General features: G+C 37.7%; 3 protein-coding genes across 4 annotated transcripts in view; all 3 read left to right on the top strand.

The window, feature by feature from the left end:
• Positions 1 to 23,874, top strand: part of LOC129756339 (location of vulva defective 1) — a 760,372-nt gene that overhangs the window by 49,319 nt on the left and 687,179 nt on the right. The gene's annotated exons all lie outside the window — the stretch shown is intronic.
• Positions 12,448 to 13,497, top strand: LOC129753713 (uncharacterized protein K02A2.6-like). The gene has a single exon (XM_055749558.1). The coding sequence runs from the start codon at positions 12,448 to 12,450 to the stop codon at positions 13,495 to 13,497; it is 1,050 nt and encodes a 349-aa protein (XP_055605533.1).
• LOC129756338 (augmin complex subunit dgt6-like) lies at positions 19,681 to 22,487 on the top strand. The gene is made up of 3 exons (XM_055753196.1): positions 19,681 to 19,921; positions 20,227 to 22,131; positions 22,211 to 22,487. The coding sequence occupies exons 1-3, from the start codon at positions 19,700 to 19,702 to the stop codon at positions 22,448 to 22,450; spliced, it is 2,367 nt and encodes a 788-aa protein (XP_055609171.1). The 5' UTR covers positions 19,681 to 19,699; the 3' UTR covers positions 22,451 to 22,487.

Raw genomic sequence — 23,874 nt, 5'->3', positions numbered from 1 at the left:
TTGTGAAGATCAATTTCAACTGCAAAATTTCGTTAACCCTGAAACCTCCGTCAAGGGTAAGTTCAAGTTTCCGGAGTAGAAAAATATTGTGATAAACCCAATTATTTGTAAATAGTTATAAAACGATTTAGGACTTGTTAAGAAAACAACAAATGACTCGTAAAAACATTCCACTGATTGTATATTGCAAAACTACAGTATATTGAATGTGGCTTTAAATTATATAACTGTTTAGAACTGTTAAATCAGTCGAATGGACGAGATTCTTATAAAATTTTGTTGAAAAATCTGTTTCAGCTAGAGTTTCTCAAAACCCTTCACCTAGCCGAATTGCCGCATTTATAGAGGTTTACAAAAACTAAATAAAATAAAAGTAGAGGTAATATTTACAAAATTTGTAAAGCAATGTTTTGTTAACAGAAGAAGCTTAATGAAAATCGCAACAACGAAATATACCATTTAGTCACCATCTACAACAAAAAATATCGGTGTCAGATTTTTATTTACTTTTTTCTCCAATAAATCCTAAACTTCCCTTCTATGAAAAATTTTGTCACATTCGAGAAATGCCTTCTTTTCAAAATATCTAACTAAACTTGGATATCAAACTAGCCCTTTTACCGCCCACTGCACTGGTAGAGGCAGTTGTGGAAACAATATATTTGGCTTCGAGATGATGTATTTTCCTGCAAATTTAGTATAAATTCTAACAAAGTGCGTTGGTTGACATAATGATGATTCTTGACAAACAATCTCAATCATCCGAGTCCGTTCAGTAAGAATAGCTTAGCTTTTCCTGTTCTGTTTGTGGGATATGAGAAAAGGAATCGTGTCAAATGTTGAATTAAGCCAAACAATGCAACTGGCACCACTATTTGCCAGCATAGTTAGATCTGTCATGAATGATGTCTTTCTCACATCAATCCTCTCTTTCCCTCCAACGGGCTCAGCCACAGGCCCGGCCAGTCAGCCAGTCGATTCGTCGTATAGTGTGCCAAAAAGGTTGTGCGCTTTGCCGCGCTGAGAACGAAGGGAAGACCGTCGATCAGGCGAAGGAAAACCTGATTGTTGTGTAGGTTTCTCGGTAGATCCCCGAGTGGCCCCACATTTTGGCGACCGTGACAGGACGGAACATCACAATGTTGATGTTTCCCTTTATCCTAGAAGAAAAGAAAGTATAAACCTACCCTGCGCCAACGAATTGTGTTTTTCAAAAATGGCGGTCGGTAAAGTGAATTAAAACAGCACAAGTGGTGAGACAATCGAGATAATACCAGATTGCTGAAACATTCGAAGTTTTGTGTCAAAGTTCGGCGGATACCGATTTTGGCTGGAAATTCCGGCGGATACCGGTACACAAATGATCACAGTTCGGCGGATACCGACTGTAGATCGAAGACCGGCGGATACCGGTATATAAATTATCACAGATCGGCGGATACCGACTGTGATTGCAAAACCGGCGGATACCGGTATATAAATTTGAAAAATCCGGCGGATACCGGTATATAAATTATCACAGATCGGCGGATACCGACTGTGGATGCAAAACCGGCGGATACCGGTATATAAATAAGGAAATCCGGCGGATACCGGTATATAAATTTCAAGAATCCGGCATATAAATTATCACAGATCGGTGGATACCGACTGTGTATGCCAAACCGGCGGATTCCGGTATACAAATTTCGGTAGTCGGCGGATACCGACTATAGATTGTGAGAAAAACCGGAAGGTACCGGTAAATGAGGCCCAATAGTTCGGCGGATACCGACTTCGTATTGAAGACAGAGGAAATGACGGAGGCATTGAAGTTTGTTTTAATTGTTTGGCGGCTACCGACTTTGGATTGAAAAGTCCGGTAAGCTCAAAATTATGAGTTTTGATAATTCGATTTGATAAAATTTCACGATTATGAAAACCCTAAGAAGAGTGAGGAACGGATAAAAAACTTTTTCGAATGATGCTAAATCAATTGAAGAAAAAAAACTTTCAGTCTAATCCAAGATGGCGGATGGATATATTTGAAACATTGCATTCCAATGATTGTGATATTGTTTTAGAAATTTCACGTACACCGGGTAATCGAAAAGGCGACCTAGAACAACAGATTTTGAATTCCGACGGATAACGATTGAATAATTTGCTGCAAACTCTCTAAGGCATTTGGCGGAAATCGAAAGTCTAAGAAGTAAAAAAAAATGATTAAAACCATGTACTGATTTGTATAATCAATCTGGTCAAATAATTTGACCATAAAATCTTCAGTAAGTTAAGACTACATAAAGTTGTCTTGATTTATTTATGGATGAACTTCGAAACAGCGATTAAAGTGGTTATTTGTGTATGGGAAGAATGACCCTGGCTGTTAAACTCCCTTGGAAAAAAAAAGATTCAAGTTGCTGAAAGTTAGCAACCAAGGCGGGTAAAAAGAGATAATATTTTCAAATTGAAATGGTCGAAAGTTGATGATGAATTGTTGGATGAAAACCTTTTCAATCGAATTGATTCCAAAGTGAAACACTGATGAATTGGAAATGTATAGAAAAATAGAAAATTTTATTAAATGATAAATAAAGCGCGGTAGCATTAGCAGACCATTTAAAAAAAAGCTAGTATAACATAAAATGAAGTTAAGTCTGCAAGCTACACAGTAAACGAAAATTACCGAGTTCGGTAATTTATTTTACCGAACTAGTTCTGTAATTATGAAAAAATCGATAATTGGTGATTTTGACGTCTATTTTCAACCGAACTTCGTTAATCGATTTTTCATTTACCGAAGTTCGTTTAAATATGTGTAAACAAATCGGTTATCATTAATTTTTCGGTAAAAAATGCCGAACAAAATGTAAAACAATCCTTCTGCATGCGTCGCTGTCAAAAACAAACAGCAGTTTTTTTTTCAGAGAATCTGTCTCACTCTTCCCTCCCACCCATGACAAGTTAATCGCATCTCGCTTGCGCCAATCATTGCCTCTAGTATTGAGTTATTCATGTGCGCGAGCAAGATGTCATTGATCAAGAAGCCATTTGCAGTTGCGAGAGTAAAAACCCCGCGTGTGAAATTTTCAATTTTGAATGTTTTTGCATAGGTTTGAGTATACGGGTAATTTGTTTTGTTTTTGCGCTGGGAACAAACATCGGTCAAATTTGGAAAAAAGTGTCGGCTCGTTTGGCTGGATTTGGATGGCGATGACTTCGACTGCGTGGTGGTAGGTGTTTTAATTTTTATTTTCTTCCACGAAGCAAACGAAAAATCCCCAAAATAAGAAGTTGAAGCGTGCGGCAACTCCCTGTTTTCTACATACGCATGTACTGTTTTAAATATTTTTCCAGGACTGGACAATCTCACCGATACACCGCTAGCTGACGGAATCAGATGGTCCGGAAACACGATAGAAACCGTTAAATTTATAAAATTAATAAAAATGACTCCAACATTAAAAACATTTAATGTATCAAACTAATCAAAGCCTGACTTTCAACGAGGATAAAGAAATCATTAACAGGCACGACATTTGATGTAAGATGACACGGGTCGAAAATATTGTTTGATTGAAGTTTTGTTTGCTTCCGCTACACAGCGCAGTACGCGAGATAATTTGAGTCCCCAGAAGACGTTTCACTGTTGGACATTATTCCATTAGACATTAGTCCATCAGTGAAACGTCTTCTGGAGACTCAAATGATCTCGCGTACTGCGCTGTGTAGCGGAAGCGGAAAGTACTGAACGTTTTACGATTTTCGGTAAAAAGTTGGCGAAAATTTTAACAGTTTTTCGGTAATAATTACCGGTTTTCCGGTAAACTCTACCTTTTTTCGGTAATAAATTACCGAAATTATTTTAAGTTCCGTTATAATTTACCGTTATTTCGGCAATAATTACTGGTTTTTCGGTAAATATTACCGAAATTTTACAGCTTTTCGGTAAAAAAATTCTGTTCTTAAGGCACGTTTTACAGATATTTCGGTAATAATTACAGGTATTTCGGTAATAATTTTAGGTTTTTCGGTAATAATTTAAGGTATTTCGGTAAACCCTACCGGTTGTTCGGTATATATTAACGACCTTTTATTGTTTTTCGGTTGAAAATTGCCGACTTTCGGTAATAATTACAGGTATTTCGGTTCAACAATACCGGTTGTTCGGTAATATAACAAACTGTCACGTTGACAACTGTCATAATTTGACAGATGATCTTGGATATGATCAGCCGGGGTTCGGTAATTTATACCGAAAAAGGTTTGTAATATTTGACAGCTGTCACTTCTCTGCCATGAAAAAATTACCGAACGGTTTACCGAGTTACACATGTTAGGATTTCGGTAAAAAAATTACCGAACTCGGTAATTTTCGTTTACTGTGTAGAATCTAAATCTTGAAATTGAATTCGAGATTTGTACCTGATGTCTGAGGTCTGCGTTTAAAATTGCATAAACTCTGAGACTAAGTAAAATTTAGTTTGAGACAGAAACCAGACATTCAAATAAGATGTTTCATTTTTCTCATGTAATGTCTTAAATATGTAATCAGAGAATTAAGTCTGAGTTCTAAAACTAATCTGATATGGTAGATGCGCTGTTGAAATTCGAAGTGGCTAATGGTCTGCACCCTTGTCAACCAGCGGTGATGAAAAGCGTCATATAATTTCTTATAAATAGTAGTATAAATAGTAGTAAATAGTCTGCAAGCTAGAATCTAAATCTTGAAATTGAATTCGAGATTTGTACCTGATGTCTGAGGTCTGCGTTTAAAATTGCATAAACTCTGAGACTAAGTAAAATTTAGTTTGAGACAGAAACCAGACATTCAAATAAGATGTTTCATTTTTCTCATGTAATGTCTTAAATATGTAATCAGAGAATTAAGTCTGAGTTCTAAAACTAATCTGATATGGTAGATGCGCTGTTGAAATTCGAAGTGGCTAATGGTCTGCACCCTTGTCAACCAGCGGTGATGAAAAGCGTCATATAATTTCTTATAAATAGTAGTACATATCTAAGCTCCTTATTAAAAAAAAATCAAATCATTCTGAAAATTATTAATGCAGTTATCACAATTTGGTAGCTAGAACTGTCTTGTAAACCTGAAAGTTGGAAGGATTAAAATCAAGTTTGAAATTTTCAAAGCGTGTGTGTTTTGTTACCTCAATGTTGTAGAGATGTTTGAAAAAGCATAAACTGGTCTGAAAGGGGAAAAAACACTTCTTTGCCAGAAGGCGAACTTAAAGAAGTGAATAAAAAGTCAATAGAATAATGAAAAAAAGAGATCTACAGGAAAGTCTTTCGAAGAAAGCGATAGCCGAATCAAATGGTCTAACTACAGGAAAAGAATACATACAAGGCAAAAAAAAGCCCAATTTGAATTTACTATTTTTTTCTTTCTTTGTTCTTGTGTTTGAAGCTCTAACATCGAAACGCTTTCTGATATATTAGATTATCTGGTTTTTCGAAACACAATTATAAATGTAATATTTCAGTCAAAAAAGTACTTAATTATTTTGTTCGCTCTGTTGTGTTGTGAGCCTACTTGAGTGCTTTGATTTAGTATTTTGTTTGTTTTTTTTATGGAGAAGAGGGAAGATGTGGGATATGAGAAAAGGAATCGTGTCAAATGTTGAATTAAGCCAAACAATGCAACTGGCACCACTATTTGCCAGCATAGTTAGATCTGTCATGAATGATGTCTTTCTCACATCAATCCTCTCTTTCCCTCCAACGGGCTCAGCCACAGGCCCGGCCAGTCAGCCAGTCGATTCGTCGTAGTGTGCCAAAAAGGTTGTGCGCTTTGCCGCGCTGAGAACGAAGGGAAGACCGTCGATCAGGCGAAGGAAAACCTGATTGTTGTGTAGGTTTCTCTGTAGATCCCCGAGTGGCCCCACACTGTTGTTATGTTATTTTTTCATTACTATTTTTTTTATTAAATTTCGAACCATTTTTTGAATATCGCACGTGTAATTGATTTTATCCATGGGTAAAATAAAACAAACGTGAATTCGTCACATCAGAATCAAAACATTAAATGAATTCACTCACACAGACATACGCTATTTGACATTCCATAATACGACAAGAAAATAAAAATGACTTTCGTTTGCATCAAGATAGTACTGTTCTTTTACCATTCAAAATTCGTTTTGGTGGTGTGGAAAAGCATTGAAATCGATATATAAGTTTAGTTACAGCGAAATTATTTCTTATTTACTGGGCAGCGGTTAAGGAACATTAAAATGACCCTTATTCAAAATAATTGTTTTTTGAAGAATGGATTCATTTAATAAACTAATTACTTTCGAAATATGGTTTTAACAAAACTTTGAATCAAAGAATTTGGTTGAATGTCAAAGGTGAAAAAATTTTGGAAGCAAAGAGAAATGGATTTGAAACATACATTTTGAAATATTCCAAATTCAGTGCAGTTTTTCAACATTTTTTTTTTGTCGAATAAAAGATTTTTAAGTTGACATTTCTCACGCGCCCTTGCTTTGCTCTCGTGTACGGATTAGGATGGGGAAAAAAGTCTAAAAACATGGTCGCTTTTAAGGTTAATTTTCCAGTCCAGTCCAGAATTATGCCAAATTCTCGCGTTCTCTCATTACGTCGTATGAAAAAAATGTAATCAAACAGATTTATTACGAAATAAAAAACAAAAACTGACATAAACTAGTCGCAACTTCTTTCCATTTAGAATATTTGTAACCTTCCCGAATAGCATTGCACCATGAAAAAACCATTAATTCCATATTCACAAACTGTAAATTGTATGGTTGACACAATGATTATTATCATCCACGATATCGTGAAAGTACGTTGAAAATCATAGTTTATGACCATACATTTCATAGTTTTGCCAAAAATAACCATGAAAAAGGGGTATTGTTATGCAGCGTGACCATGAAAAAAATGGCGATTTCCCATACATTCGGAAGCTCAAAAATATGAAATTCATGGTGATAACAGCTTCCTCTTTTTCATTGTAAAACCATAGAAATCCATTTATTTACATTGTTTTAACTAAGATGAAATTCAAGGTTTTTCTATGGTCTGTAAGCATTGTTTAACCGTGAAATTTCATGGTTTTCTTATGTAAGATTATTTCTTTTTAATATTTTTTCCACCTAAAAAATCAACTTGTTTTCTTTCTTGGCACATTTTTTATTAAATTAAAAAAGTTTCGAAAAAAGTTTTAAATTAAATCGTCACCTTTCTCGTCACGGGAAGCACCCGCACTATAATAGCAGCGACTGCCCATCTGTCCATCAACGCATTTCCTAGGATACGGTTAAATTCCTGTCAGCACCAGATCCCGCGAATACCAAAACGTCCGATATGGGTTATGCCTTGGACTATCATTTTGTCCTGTAGGGACGCACCTTGCGTTATACGATTATTATTATTGAACAAACCTAATAGAAAACGTAACGTGAACGATCAACGAGCAACTGTCAGGAGTAACGGCATGAGCGAAAGGGAAGGAGAGGAAAACGGGAACTTAGATTTGGACGCTGGGACGGATTGGACGTGTGTAAGGTTGCAGGAAAAGTTCAAGGTTTTGTGGAATAAATTTGCAGTGGAATTAGGAAAGAAACGTGTGTTTTGATTCTCTACATTGGCGACGAGGAGACAATGGATCGATTGGTAGGTATTTTTTGCGATTTCGGCCTTTTTTAAAAAAAAAAAATAAAATTTAACTTTAAATGTGAAGAAAAGTGAATCGATTTGGAACAAAATGGCGTCCAAACGAAGAATGCTGCAAATTAGTTGATTGGCATTTCTCAAGTAGCATGGGCATATAAATTTACTGGATGACGTGGTTAAAAAAAAAAGTGATTTCTTTGTTTTGTGTTTATTGCGTTCTAAGTGGTGCGCTACATTCTGAGGAATGTTATCAATTTGTTTTTTGGTTGGCGTATTTAAATGAAGCATATGCGAGCATATTCATAATTATGTGTGATCTAGACAGTCGTTCTGTGTAACAATTCGTTTTAAGGTGTTGGAAAAAAAACACCCCCGTCTTGTCCTGAGGGAGAAAATAGTGAAGCTAAGATGTTTGGTTGTTCTGAGGAACAGGGGTTTTAGCAGTGATGGAAAATAATCCTGAGGGATTTTTAAAAACATAATAAAGTTCTTTTCTTATTTCGAGAAATAAGAATGCAGTACTGTGAGATCCAAAAGTTAAGGTTGTTCTGAGGAACAAGGTAGAGGAATTTCGTGTGAAAATAGTTGAAATTCCGAACCGAGCGGATCGGTGTGGAATGATCCTGAGGGATATTCCAACGAGTGGAAGTCTGAATGATCCTGAGGGATAGTTCGAACTACTAATACTAAAAGGCGATTCTTGTTCTGAGGAATAAAGGAAAGGAATGGTTTTTCAGAAATTGTGAATTATCCTGAGGGGTAGTGCGATTTAAAAGAGTATAAGTTTCATGTTCTGAGGAACAAGATGTTGGAATGACGTTTGTTTGTTAACTGAGAGGATGCTCCTGAGGGATAGCTCCAATTCTAACTAGTGAAACGTTCTGATCTTATTCTGAGGAATGATAATTTTTGTTTTTTTTGAAAATCTTGTTTTGGATTATCATTCCTACATACATGACAAAATAAATACTTTCGTGAGTTAATATTTTCTAATTTATAATAATTGGTGCATGATTACAAGTTCTATAATTAGAAGTGAGACATTTGTCATATGGACGTTTCGCATTGGACTGTAGGAATTGATTACTTTTTTCCTTCTGAACAATTGATTTACAGGCAAGCGAAGCAAGACCACTCCCACCATTCCGATGCGAGGAAATTGATAGAAACCACCTCGCAAAAGAGTGGAAAAGTTGGAAGCAATCTTTGGAGATTTATTTTGAAGCGTACGATGTTACCAACCAACGTAAAATGAAGGCAATTTTATTACATTTTGGTGGAATACAACTCCAGCGCGTTTTTGGAAGTCTAGCTGACAAAGATCATGTCCCATTGGTAGCTGTGGAGGCAAAGTTGTATGATATCGCCATAGCCAAACTTGACGAGTATTTTGAACCTGGTCGTCAGTTCATTCTGGAGCGATGCAAGCTTCGGAAAATACGCCAAGGGGAGCATGAACGCTTCGCACATTTTGTAATGAGAATTCGCCAGCAACTGGCTGACTGTGGGCTAGAGAAGTACGCTACAGAAGTACAGGAAGTACTCAAAGAAATATTCATTATCGATACCATAGTTGAAGGATGTAATTCCGAGGAGCTACGTCGTCGTATATTTCTGAAGGACAAATCACTTTCAGAAGTTGAGGAACTTGGTGCGATGATGGAGGGAGTAAACCAGCAGATTAAGGATATTGACGCTTTGAACAAGCAACCACAAACAGCTGAACGGGTTTTCCAAGTACAGAAAAACTATTATTCGCGAGCGTTGAACCGTGACAGAACCCAGAACAAACATAAAACAAAACCCTATGGTAATCGCAGGAAGATGGTCTGTTTCAGTTGTGGCACTGAAGGTCACATAAGTTTTGCTGAGGAGTGTAAAGCTCGAGATCAAAATTGTCGCCGGTGCAACAAGGTTGGCCATTTCGAAGCAGTCTGTAGGAAGCAGATCCCAATTCGAGGAAGCCGTGATAGAAATAATCGTGGTTCGAATGGTTTGGGTTACAAGAAGGTTAATCTTGTCGAAAATTCAGAAGATGTTCTGCCAGCTAACAATGGTACAAGCCAAAACGATAAACCTGATCAAAAGATGTACTATTGTTTCTATTCGGGAAATGAGTCAAATGAAATTTTATGTGTCGTAGGAAAAATTCCTATGAATTTTCTTATTGACTCAGGTTCCGAGGTAAATCTAATTAATGAAGACACTTGGGAAATTTTGAAGATGAAGGGTGTACAAGTCACGAACATGCAAAAAGGCAGTGAGCAGATTTTGAAGGGCTATGGCAACAATAGGCCATTGCAAATCCTTGGAACATTCGAAGCTGATATTTCTATCGAAACTATGTCTACAAAAGCAAGATTCTTCGTTGTTAAGGATGGTCAAAGATGTATTCTGGGTGATGGTACATCCAAAGAACTTGGTGTCCTTAAAGTTGGTGTAGGCGTTAACAACGTTGGACAAAACGATAGTCATTTCGGAAAGATAAAAGGAGTACAAGTTCACATCCATGTGGACCCATCCTTCAAACCTGTGTTTCAACCGGTTCGGCGAGTTCCAATTCCATACGAAGCTGCAGTGAACGAAAAGTTGGATCAACTTCTTGCGAAGGATATAATCGAGGTGACGTGTGAATAAATTATTTAATTTTTTTGTTACTCTTTAATTTCTCTAATTAAATATGAAATAAAAAAAAAAACGATAACTTTGAAATGCACTATTAATTAATGGAATAATAATGTTGACATACATGAGAAATTGGAAATTCGTTGTAGAAGCCGGAAAATTTAATTTTGCCTTTTAAAATTTTCAGGTTAAAACAGGACCTGCTTCGTGGGTTTCACCACTTGTGATAGTGGGTAAATCAAATGGTGAACCACGCATATGCCTTGACTTAAGACGGGTTAATGAAGCAATCATGAGGGAGAGATTTCCAATGCCTGTTGTAGACGAACTGTTAGCTCGGATTGGTTCCGGAGCTTTCAGGAGTAAATTGGATATTCGAGATGCGTTTCTCCAGACAGAACTTGCTGCAAGCTCTCGTGATATTACCACTTTCATTACCAGCAGAGGCCTTTACAGATTTAAAAGGCTCCCTTTCGGTCTAGTATCAGCTCCCGAGATTTTTCAAAGGGTAATGGATGAAATCTTGTCGGGATGTGAAGGTACTATCTGTTATTTGGATGACATTTACGTGGAAGGTGATAATTTTGAGCAGCATGAAGAGCGTCTTCAGGCTGTTTTACATCGTCTCGAAAGCCGAAATGTGATGCTAAACCACGAAAAATGTATTCTGAGAGTATCAGATTTGGACTTCTTAGGACACACTATTACACCCACAGGCATCAGACCATCAGTTTCTAAAATAGAAGCGCTTCTATCATTTAGAACTCCAGATAATCCGGCAGAAATAAAAAGCTTTATCGGGTTTGCAAACTACATGGCGAAGTTTATACCGAATCTAGCAGACATGCATGAGCCCCTTCGACGGTTGCTTCAGCCTTCGGTAAAATTTACTTGGGGTGACGTTCAACAGAAGGCTTTCGATTCAATAAAGAGTGCTCTCAGTAAAACAAAATGTTTGGGTCATTTCAACGTAAGCGATGCAACATCAGTCATTGCAGATGCAAGCCCATCTGCTTTGGGAGCCGTTCTAACACAAACAGATAAAAATGGCAACCACCGAGTGATCAGCTATGCATCTAAATCACTCACCGACACTGAAAAACGCTACTGCCAAACTGAACGGGAGGCACTTGCACTAGTCTGGAGTGTCGAAAAATTTCAAATGTATCTACTAGGTAAGATCGGAAGGTCCTCGATTCTTAATGATCTGTAATGAATGTTGTGTCATGATCATTCTTATTTCTTATTCTTATTTTTATTAGGAATGAGTTTTGAGCTTGTTACCGATTGTAAGGCTCTAACTTATTTATTCACACCTCGTTCAAAACCCTGTGCAAGAATAGAGCGCTGGATCCTTAGGCTTCAAGCATTTGACTACAAAATAAAGCACATATCAGGCGATAAGAATGTGGCAGATACACTTTCGAGACTTTCAACGATGGAAGCTAAGCCGTTCGATTGTTCTGAAGAAATTTTTGTAAATGAAGTCGCAAAAGCAGCAGCAATACAGGCGGCTATACCTTGGAGTGATCTAGAGGCCCAGACAACCAGAAGTCGTATATTATTTTACAGATTATATCGTATGAATGTTATTTAAACTCATTTTCGTATATCTGCACCTACAATGTGCGGCCCATGCATATCCTTTATCGTATTTAAATGCATTGAATGTTTTTATTACGACAATTCGTATATATGCACCTACAATGTGCGTCCCATGCATATTCTTTATCGTATTTAAATACATTACATGTTTTTATTACGACAAAATAAACCAAATCAAGAATATGTATGCTAATGTACCTATATGGCCTCCAAAATGATACGTATATACTGGTTTTGCTGCATTATATACGAATTGTTTACACGTATATTTGCACGTATATTTGTGTTGCAAATTTGATATATCCACCAAATGGTTGTCTGGGGGAACACACATTGCAGGATACAGAGATAACAAATGTATTTAAAGCTCTTCAAGAAGACCGTTTATTTGAGCTACCAACTTCTTACAGGGTGGTAGGTAGAGAACTGTGTAGAGCTGGTAATATCCTATTGAGAGGCGATAGAGTGATCGTTCCAACTAGTCTGAGGCAGCAGGTGCTAACACTCGCACACGAAGGGCATCCCGGTTCAAGGATGATGAAAAATCATTTGCGAGCCACAGTTTGGTGGCCTAAAATGGACAATGAGGTAGATAGTTTTGTAAAACACTGCCGGGGTTGCCTTCTAGTGTCAGCACCTAATCCACCAGAGCCAATGAAACGTCATGAATTACCAAATGCTCCGTGGGAAGACCTTGCTATCGATTTTTTGGGACCTTTACCCGAAGGTCAATACCTTTTTGTTGTAGTCGATTATTATTCAAGGTATTACGAAATCTGTGAAATGGTATCAATCACTGCTGAAGACACCATCAGAGAGTTGATAGTTATTTTCAGTCGTTTCGGAATTCCTCTTTCTTTGACCGCCGATAATGCTCCACAGCTCAGCGAGGAATGTGATGCATTTGCTAATTTCTGCCATACTAACGGAATTAAGCTTATTAATACGATACCTTACTGGCCGCAAATGAATGGCGAGGTAGAAAGACAAAATCGTACTATTCTTAAACGTCTGCAAATTGCCCAAGAGCTCGGTCATAACTGGAAAGATGAGCTTCAACGATTCCTTTTAACATATAGAGCTTCGCCTCATACAACGACTGGGAGATCCCCTGCTGAACTTCTGTTTGGCAGAAAGATAAGAACGAAAATTCCTCAATTAGCCAACGCCCGAATGGTAGAGGACGAAGCAGTAAGGGATCGGGATCATTTTCAAAAAGCTAAAGGGAAAGAGTACAGTGACGAAAAACGTTTGGCTCGAGAACGACCGATTTCAGAGGGAGATCGTGTTCTATCAAAACGCATGAGGAAAGACAACAAGCTCAGCTCAGAGTACACTAATGAAGAATTTATCATTAAGAGGAAATTTGGATCTGATGTTATTGTTGAATCTGTAGAAACAGGTAAGCAATATCGAAGAAATGTTGCTCATCTGAAGAAAATTCCAAACGATGCAGGTTCTATAGAAAACGTACCTGACTTGCAGTCTACAATAGATCCAGACACAGCAGATAGTGAAATGGCACCCGAAAATACAAATCATCAATCGGAAGATGGCGAATTAGCACAACCAAGGAAACGTCATCGGCAAGAACCAACCTGGTTCCAAAACTATATACCTCATTAGACTTTGAAGTCTTGGGGGGGATGTAGGGACGCACCTTGCGTTATACGATTATTATTATTGAACAAACCTAATAGAAAACGTAACGTGAACGATCAACGAGCAACTGTCAGGAGTAACGGCATGAGCGAAAGGGAAGGAGAGGAAAACGGGAACTTAGATTTGGACGCTGGGACGGATTGGACGTGTGTAAGGTTGCAGGAAAAGTTCAAGGTTTTGTGGAATAAATTTGCAGTGGAATTAGGAAAGAAACGTGTGTTTTGATTCTCTACATGTCCACTGCCATTTTATGCGGCCCTCACTTGAAATTGGAGTAGCGGAATTATGCATATTCCGGTAGCTGCTGGGAAAAAGTAAGATTTTTCAATCAGTTTATTTGTCAGCAAACCACAATAAAAGTACTCACCACCATCCCAAGAGTTCGCCTTTTGCCTTCCAATCCACATCCGGCCAGTTTAATTGCGAATTTTGTCAGGATTCACGGATTTTTAACGTGAAAACTGAAGCAAAATATTTATTCCCGGAGAAAATGGCGCGCGCGTTGACACGAAAAATTTCAAATGTGTAAAAAGAGCAAAAATTTACCGATCAGCTTTTTGGTTTGGATTTAAATTTTACCATGAAGTACACTGTAACAACAATAATCACAAGAAAATTATTGTGATACCGTACTTCTGTCATTTTCGGCAACCATGAAATATTTTGATTTCACGATATACTTCACGGTGACTTTGAAAATTATGGTGATTTCATAATTAAATGCGGTTGAAAGATATTTAGAAACTACGATGAAATTGATTGTTAAATTGAAAATCATTGTTCAGTTATCTTAATACCATGGTCTTTGCTATTCGGGTTGACATATAATGTTGCTTTTTTTTTCATCTCAATCGATCAACAGTCATTGTTTGTATAACATTCATCTCTTATTATGATACAGTAAATTAAAGTAAACAATTAATATTGAAGACAAAAACGATAATGAAAACATTTGAGATAGAATCACAGAGAACAGACATCGGGCCCCGAACAAAAATTTGTTGAAATCGTGTGTGAGAATACCCACCAAAGTTTCAAACCAAATTCGTAAGTGGACTAACATCCATAAGATGTCGCTACCAGTACACATATTTTTCCATTTTTTCGACACGCTTAGAAATTAATATTCATAGCTTATCTCAAATGAGGCCATTGCAATGTATGAGAGTAACACAACTTTTTGTGTAATAAATTTTAAGAACATCTTGATTTAAAAAAAATGCAAATCATATTTCAATCATACTTTAATCGCTGTCATATGTCCCAGCATATGTCCCATATTGTTCAATCAATATTGGCGCTGAATTGAAAGTTGAATTCCAAGTTTTAAAGTATGTCTGTCAGTAAATAATTTTCTAGAACAGAGAATGTGAACATAAATGTTATAATTGTTAATTATGGGTCGGTATTCCGGTTGATGTTATTATGTAACTCATGTTTATTAATAACTTTAATCATTTCTACTGATTACTAACCCTGAGTTAGAAGTCCTCATCTATCGATCTCAGGTAACATCAACCAGAATATCGAGCCATAGTTTACAATTATAACATTTATGTTCACATTTTCTGTTCTAGAAAACTGTTAACTGATAGTAATATCCCAAAACATACTTTAACACTTGGAATTCAACTTTCAATTCAGCGCCAAAATTGTTTGAACAATATGGGGCATATGACAGCGTTCAATTGTGATTGAAATATGATTTGCATTTTTTTTAAATCATGATGTTTTAAAATTTATTACACCAAAATTTGTGTTACTGTCATACATTGCATTGGCCTCCTTTGAGATAAGCGATGAGTAGTAATTTCTAAGCGTGTCAAAAACATGAAAACAAAAATAGGTGTACCGGTAGCGACATCTTATGTATGTTAGTCCACTTACGCATTTGGTTTGAAACTTAGGTTGGTATTCAAACACACGTGTTGAGCTCCAGCTCGAACTCTGTTCTCTGTGATAGAATTCAAATACTAATAGATGATTCAGTCAAGGCAATTTTCATTTGGCTTGTTTATTATCAAGTGTAATTTTTTTTCTTGATGAAGCACAGTAGTTTCACGATGCCCCGACAGATGGAGTATGATTCTGGGCGACTTGTAGTTGTATGGATTCAAGCGCCACTGATCAGTCTGGGTATCTGGTGTCTGCGCAGTAACGCTGTCAATCTATATACATCTACATTATAAATAATTCCAGAATTCATATCGAGTTTGGTGTGATTTTGGGCTAAATTTGTTTCAACTCTAATTCTTAGAGCACCTGTATCCGTGGCCTATTCTTGGGTCTAATTTATACAAGAATTGGACCAAAGAAATTAGATCCAATCCCAAGGAATATTTAAAGGAGGTAGTGCCGAGGCAGCCTTGCTTTAGTATTAGTACCGCCTGTGACGTCACTATTGCCAATAATCTGTGAATTTATATGGAAATTTTTCCTTTTTTGTTAGCAATTAAAAAAATTTGAAGTTTTTTTCAGCTTTGAAGGCACACAATTCTAGAAATATTATTGTTCTTCAAGACTGATACGTAAAAAGTTGAATGTAGTAGTTGTTTTGCTTTAATTCAGACGATTGAAGTTGCTGAGGTATCCTAACTCAAATTGACAAAACTTGATAATTAGTTCATAATTTTGCTTATAAATGTTGAAATCAGTTAGGTTTGAATCGTTTTTTTTATAAATCGTTTATTTGAAACGGCTCATACCGAAGGTTTTAAGGAGCCAAAGTCTGTTTTTTTTTTGTATTTACAATTCATTGTTAAGAACTAGAATAGATATAGGGAAAATAGTAAAGGATTGTTTAAAGACAGAGGTTGATAGCTTTCAAGAAGAGGTAGATTTCGAACATGTAATCAAGGTCTATCGCAGCTAATACATCTCTTACTGGGGTGTAGGGTGGTTTCCCTCGGGCCCGAAGGGAGTCCAATAAATCCGCTCTGGCGGCTAGATGGACCTCACATGACCAAACGATATGCTCGATGTCGTGGTAACCAAGGTCATTCAAATACTAGGTTGTCTGACTTTTACAGTAAGTAGGCGAGGAGTGCGCGGTGATGAGTGGTAGGCTCGTTGCGTTTGTTAGTAAACATAAAAAAATTCTATTCGCATGTAATATTATCTTTGAATCTTCAGTTCTCGAACAATAAAGAAATTTGTGTTCCATTGGCCAGGAAGTGCCCTCTCTTCAGGGGTGAATCTTACCATCTCGAAGTAGATTAATTCTTCTCCCGTGTGTACCGTATGTGAAGAAATTTCATTACATTTTATAAATGATTCAAATATTACTCTGATTGATAAGATCCCAGATCACAGATTGAGTGCCATTTCCTTCCTGGATTTAGACAAGATGTTTCGAAGGCGCCAACGTTAACACGATTGAATGTAACTTCAAGACCGATGAACAGCTGAAAGGTGAGGGAGAACAGTCGATAAGCAAACCTCACTTATAGCCCCAGGTACATCAGGTTTGGCAAGATTCATCGAATATTCTTTCTCAAAATGGTACATTCTAGGGCTTCCCGGAGTCGAAGGTTGTGATAAAGGAAACATTCCCCAGCTAGAACGTTTATTGAAATCACTGTCCAGCATGAACAAACTTATTTTTTTGTTTTTTAAATGATAATCCATTGACAATTCTATGACGTTTGAAAGATCTTGCCACAGTTAGCAATTCTTAAGAAAGCTTTTAAATCTAGTTATATGTACTATGTATCAACAGGAGAGTATAAAAATATTATATTTAACTACTCATTATTTACTAATTCATAAAATCAATAATCATTATATTGCTGTAATTATGATTACAAAACGCTGTTTTATTTGTGCTTATTATATGAAACAGGTAGATTGTAGCAATTCACTTTATCGGTATAAATCTTTCGCAGCTACAATAAGTCTTGTGAGCCAGCCGGTTTGGTGATATTGCGCCTATGCACTGATTCTTCACAGTCTCGTATCATTCCGTTTTGCGACGCTATTTGATGGTCAATTTTCAAATCGCCAGGAGCGGTTCCAGCTACTTGATTTTCGGTTCTTTATCTTCAAATAGAACGCTTCTCACGGGACTGGGTGATCCAACTTCGTAGTTGTTATCTCTGCCGGTTTAAGTTTATTCCGTATCCCGCTTATTGCATCGAAAAGAAATCTGTAATTGGAAATAGTAAATCTGTGTGCTTTTTGTGTTTTCGATCATTTTTATCATATTTACCTGCACGTCCCACGTTTCAGTGAACAGCTCCAAACAAATATCTAGAATGTAACGAAGAATTTCCAACATTCATCCCGCAACAGGGCAATCATACCGAGCACGATCCCTAAGGAAGGGAGTGAATCCCCGAAGTAGAACTTCTCAAATCTTGTAGGTGTCCTCTGCGTTAAGGTCCTCGGGAGTCTTCCACGTCCATAAAACGAAAAAGGCCGTCGGGATATGCTTCTTTCTGCACTTCGAGTCGAATCGAATCACACGTATGATAAAACTCGGAAAACACTGAATGCTTTGTTGGTAAACAGACGCAACGTAGCCTTGGTGACCAATTTGAAAAACCAACATGGTTGATCGGGAAATTTGGTAGATCAGTACACCTACTATATACCCCCCTTGGTGGTAACCTTGGCCACAGCCACACAAATTGCTGCCAGCAATATTTAAACGATAGAGTACCGCATCCATGGAATAATGATTGGACATGAGACGGGAGAATATACGAATAAAATCCCGACTCAGGTCCAACCTATTAAACCAGGGTTTGAGGCTTACCTTTGGAATAATCGAGTGGAGCCAGCGGCCCTTCTCATCTTCGTACCATTTGCGCTGCCAGTTGACGAGAGCGTTTCGACGAATCAAAAAATAGAACTCATTGAAGGCAATTTGACGCTGATAAATATCGCCTTCAGTTGCACCCACCTTCGCTAGTGAGTCTGCCTTCTCATTGCCCATTTGAATCGTTGATAAAATAAAATAACCAAAAATAGTATTTTTCGAATCCAACCACAATCTTTTATTGGAATTTAGTAAACCAAAGCAGTGACCAAAGTTGCAATGGTTTTATTGGGGTTAATTGTTCTAAATTAGAAATTCATATGGTACACCATGTTAGATTCAAATCATGACGATGAGGTGCACTGCCATAAACTACCAATCAGACGTTTTGAAAGGGAAAAATTATTATTTTTGCTCGTTTCACATAGAGCATGACTGTGCATTCAATAACAAATTCAAGAATAATACGCACTGCAGTATATTAAACACAAAGAAACCTCATAGCACAATCAACTAGTGACCTTACAACATAATCCGAATCAAATTGGATTTTAATTTAGTTCTTTAATGTGTTTAACTTTGAAATTTGAGTTCTACCAGTATAAACCTTCGACAGCTTGGCAACAGTGACGTCACGAAAAAAATCCAATATGTCTCTCGGCACTACCTTCTTTCAATATTCCTTGATCCAATCCAGTGAAAAAACTGGCAACTCCACTCGTGTTCCATTAAATTGTCAAATGATGCGATTGCCTTGGGCGGAATTTGGGTCTAAACCGGCAGTTTAGACCACGGATACAGGTGTTCTTCGAGCTTCTAAGGGCAAATTGGGTCAACTTATTCTTAAAAAGATTTTTTGAAATTGGTATCAAACAGGGGGTGACATCCCTATCCTTTTCATTGATTTTGACAACCATCAAAATTACGGGCCCACGATTTTGTGGGTTCATGACAAACCTGACATTTTGCTATCAAGGAATCGGACTAGATGTCAAATCCTAGAGAATTACACTAACACACTAACACAACAATCTTTCTGGTTCCTCATTGGTTGAAATTTTGACTTTTTCAACTCTGTACTGCTTTGCGAGGAAAACACCATAAACGTTTCTCCCGATGGATAGAAATAAAGAAAAAGATTCTTGTTCGCAAGAAGAACCAGATTGCCATCCCCCTGGTATCAAACTAAATTTTTGTTCGACTCGGTACCGGGTCTAAAACGGTCATTTATCAGTGCTTTAGTTGTCCTAATGCACATCCCTATCATGCTGTCAGTTCTAAAAATTGTTGCTGTTATTGCAAACCAACGAAAAAACGAGAAAGGCGGCGGTTTTATTTCCAATTCGAACAACGGTTGACGATTTCACGAAAAAATAGTTTCCGTTAAGCAGATTGTGCAAATAAAACATGAGCAGCAAAGGTATTCCGATCAAACGAGCCAACAATGCAGCGGGTGCCGTGACGGGTACTGGCACTTCCGGTATCGGTACTGCCGGCAGTGGAAGTGGCAGTAATAACAGCTCGGTCAGTGCCCAGGAGGAACAGTTGGATGCTGCCATATTTTATTGCCTCAATGCGCTAACCAAGAGACATCCGGCTACCGCCGAGTTCCGGGCCGTTTTTCTGAAGGTAGGTTTTTTAATAACTTCCGTTAAGATCATTAAATTATTTTCATTTGGCTTATTTTTCTCAATAAATTTATTTATACAGAAATTGGGTTCCAATGAGATGTGTTAAATCCTGAAACAAATTTTTCATTAAAAACTCGAGAATAGCGAATGTTATTAATTAATGATTTCAAAATCTAAATATCGTAAATTTGAGAGTAGCTTTCATGATCTTTTAATATACTTTAAAAAAAATTGAAATCAATGGTTAAGGTTTAGGTTAACTTTTTTTTTATTTAAAATTCATTCACAAGCTTTCCGTTTCAGGGAATGTTCATCAAGCCCAACACCAAGGCTTTCATTCATGTGCTGCATTTTCTGTTTAATATATACGACGTCAAAGAGTTTCGTAAGCGTTTCTACTGGCCGATTTACGACAAAAATGCCGAAAGTGCATTCCGGAGCGCCACGGTAGAATATGTCAACAGTCTGATCGAACGGGGTCGACTGGAACTGGAAAAAATCAAAGCCCACACAGTGGTTTTGCCAGGAGGAATCAAGTTTATGAAATTTCTGCTGGTACTTATCAAAATGGTGCTGAAAGAAGAGTTAAGGCGTACAGGGGGTGGAACAGGAGGGAAAATATTGTCCAAAAATGATCTCAACGATGTAGTTCAGTACCACCAGGAGTGGGAAGAAATAGGAGCAAACATGCGAGAAATCGTACAGAAGGATCTGAGGATCATTCAAAACAGAATTCTGGAAATTGATGACTGGATCGAGAAGCTTCTGGGCAAATGTCACGGACCTGCTAATCAGATGAGTTTTGAAAAGCTGATGCAACTCTGGGGCATTATCAACAGAAAACATTTTGAGGACAATGAAGCCCGCAGGCGGCGACTCCGGGAAGTTACTGAGGAGTATAACAGGGTAATAGTATCTGCAAAACGGAAATTAGAGCCCAAGGAATTGTCACTGGGAATTAATGAAGAGGAGCTGAAAGAAACTTTGTATCGTTTGGAGATATTGTTCCCCGATAATGCTTGCCATTTTAGAGAGGTTTCTGATGAGAATGGAAAGATTGATGCTGTAAAATTATTCGAAATTTTGTTATTTGTTTTACCGCAAATCGAACAACACTTCGGAAGCTTTTCAGTTCGCAGTACAGAGTCCTTGAAGTTTGAACTGAAAGAACTGTCGAAAGTCGCAGTCAAATCGGACAGCATATGCCATGAGCTAGCTTCACTACGTAGATCTCTTCCTTTTCAGGATGCTAAATTTCGAGAACTTACCAGTCCAGATACGAATGAGGAGCTAAACAATGATCTTGGTATAAGAAACAAAATTTTCAATACTCCTCCGATAAGTTTGAACTTTTTGGAAGATGGTGGTGGTACAACTTCAAAATGTTCTCGTTTGGCACTTCTGGACGATGATCATGTTCATCAAATGAACCTCCGTATGAAGCTTCTTTCGACAAGTGTCTGTCATCAGATTCCGAAAACACCTCGATCCTCGAAAAAACCGAAAACTCCTGCCATTCAGAGTCCCGTGAATGTATTTGCCGTTCCTAAGCCAGCTCGTAAAGAAAAAATGAATCCCCTGTCTATGCTTAACAAAATAACCGCTCAAGGCAAAACTAAACCCAAGGCACCAGCTCCCGTTACATTGCAAGTTAATAGTACTTTGAACATTTCGTCTCTTTCCGCACTAGGAGAAATGTCGCTTAGACCAGAATTTTCGTCAACACTTCTTGCATCACCCGAAAAACAATCGCACAACAGACGCAGTATTAATGCCAATGACACCCTTGTGGTTCCTCAGCAACATCCACAAACCAATCTCAACTTAACCGTAACTAATTCACCGAGTTATCAGTCCTCGCCTCGATTGAAAGCCATTTACAACGAAGATATAATTCAAAAAACGATAAGCAACAAAGTGACGATGTCCCCCGATTCGCTATTCCCATTGGGCACCCGCAACCCGGACCGAAGGCGAAGTTCGCTGTTACAGCTGGATCAGTTGCAAATCTCCCCTTCCGGTAAGCTGGACCCACTGGTCAACGGTGCTCCGGGTGCTGGCAAATTCTACCGACAGCAGCCAAAGATACGGCTATCTTCATCCCTGGCGGCCACAGTCGAGACGGATGGCGACGATCCTATGGACGCAATGCACGGTGCCAGTAGCCCCGAGCGGAATGATTCAACAGATCGTACCCTGAATGCGCAGGTGAAGAAAGACTTTCGAAAACGTCTTCTACGCGAATAAGTGTGAATAGAATTTTGAAATTTAATTTTCTTATTTTTAGGACAACAGTCAACCACTAGATCTATCCACAACCCTGGTTGATATGGGTATGAGCAAACTATCGCTCGGTGGTTCAGTAGCAGATGTGAAGAGTCCGTCGATACAGGATGCAGCCCTTGATCGGATAAAGATTGGTTCGCCGTCTGAAATAACCGATGAAGTCGACAGCCAACCAATTCCTGCCATTTCGAACGAAGATTTGTTTAACGTGAGCGACGGCATCTTGACGGATTTTGATTGAATAATAGGAACGTTGAGGGTGTTCATGGTTTGTATAAAAAAGTATGATGTAGAAAATAGTTATTGCCTATATATAAAACGCTTTTAGATTTACCTGAAAAGGTTTAGTGGTGAAACTGGCTTCGAAATCCTTGGTACTCAAATTTACCTTAATGGACTTTTGCAAGAACAAATGGTAGAATGCCGAGTAGGTCAGCTATATTGATAAATGGAACAGATCAACTAAAACAAATCTTCTTAGTCCCGAACAGCTATGGCCAACAGAACTCGCATCACTTATCGCCAACGGTGTTAAACGCCTTCGTTGGCTGGAATAGAAGTGGCAATCAAAGACATAATATCCAACAAACTGAAAAGCTCAATAACGTATTTTTGCAATTCATTTCAACTTGTGGAAAATGTTGAGTTGAGATGGCGATTAGCCCTGAGGCATAAGTTATGAGACTTTTTTTATTTAAAAAATAGTTTATTAAAGGCCTTTTACTTTTACAAAGTTTCAATGTGCCGAGTGTATTCGCTTCACTAGGTTATTAGGGAAGCCGGAAGGGGGCCGTAATAGTCGCGGCGAATCAACAGTAAAAAAAACTTTAAACAAGGGAAAAGGAAGGGGTTTATAGGGGATATTCTAGTTATGATTCTAAAGAGATAAGATCTGCGACATAAATCTTGAGACCAAACATGAGGCCTGATATTTGAGATCTGAACCTAAAACTGTCTCTGGTTGCAGGTCCCAAATATTAACGCTCGGTCTAAGGTCTTAGATCTCAGAGGGTTAAGGTTACAGGATTCATGTCTATTGTCTCAAGGTTCCAAACTTATCCCAGTCCAAAAATTATTATTATAAGCATGATTTATGCTGAAAAAATATTAGTTTATGAAAGTGATAGTATCAACTACGTTCGAAAACAACCTTATCGGTGTTGTGTTTGTAAAATCTTTATTCCTAATAAAAGAAAAGGGTGTGTCTGTGTGTAGGTATGTGTGAACTTACAACAATCACTAATTTATGGGGTTTCCTGTCTAATAAGAGAGCAAGTGAATGTTTTTGTTTGATGGTTCAAAATAAAAGCATAGATAGAAACTTACTTAAACGCTAAACGAAGAAAAAATGAGGGTTGACATTGAAATTTATATTGTTTTTTTCGGACTCTTCAGTTTTCCCTAATATAGAACGGCTTTTGTCGACTCTTGAAAAATTAAAATTATAATTGTTTAAACGCGTTTTTTGTTATTACTATATTCAGAAAAAAAAATTAAATTCTGTACAATGAGTTTGATTTCTTTAAGCACAGCCACCGAAGAAGTGTGCTCTTTCTTTCATACAAATCTCTGATTCTATTTCTCGGTGTCTACTGTCATATATTAAAATGGCTTCACACAACTTACAAAGGTACATCTTCGGGACCCCTCGTCCTACATTAACGC

The sequence above is a fragment of the Uranotaenia lowii genome, chromosome 3 (assembly GCF_029784155.1).
Source record: "Uranotaenia lowii strain MFRU-FL chromosome 3, ASM2978415v1, whole genome shotgun sequence".
Taxonomy (NCBI): domain Eukaryota; kingdom Metazoa; phylum Arthropoda; class Insecta; order Diptera; family Culicidae; genus Uranotaenia; species Uranotaenia lowii.
This window is presented reverse-complemented; position numbering and strand designations above follow the sequence as displayed.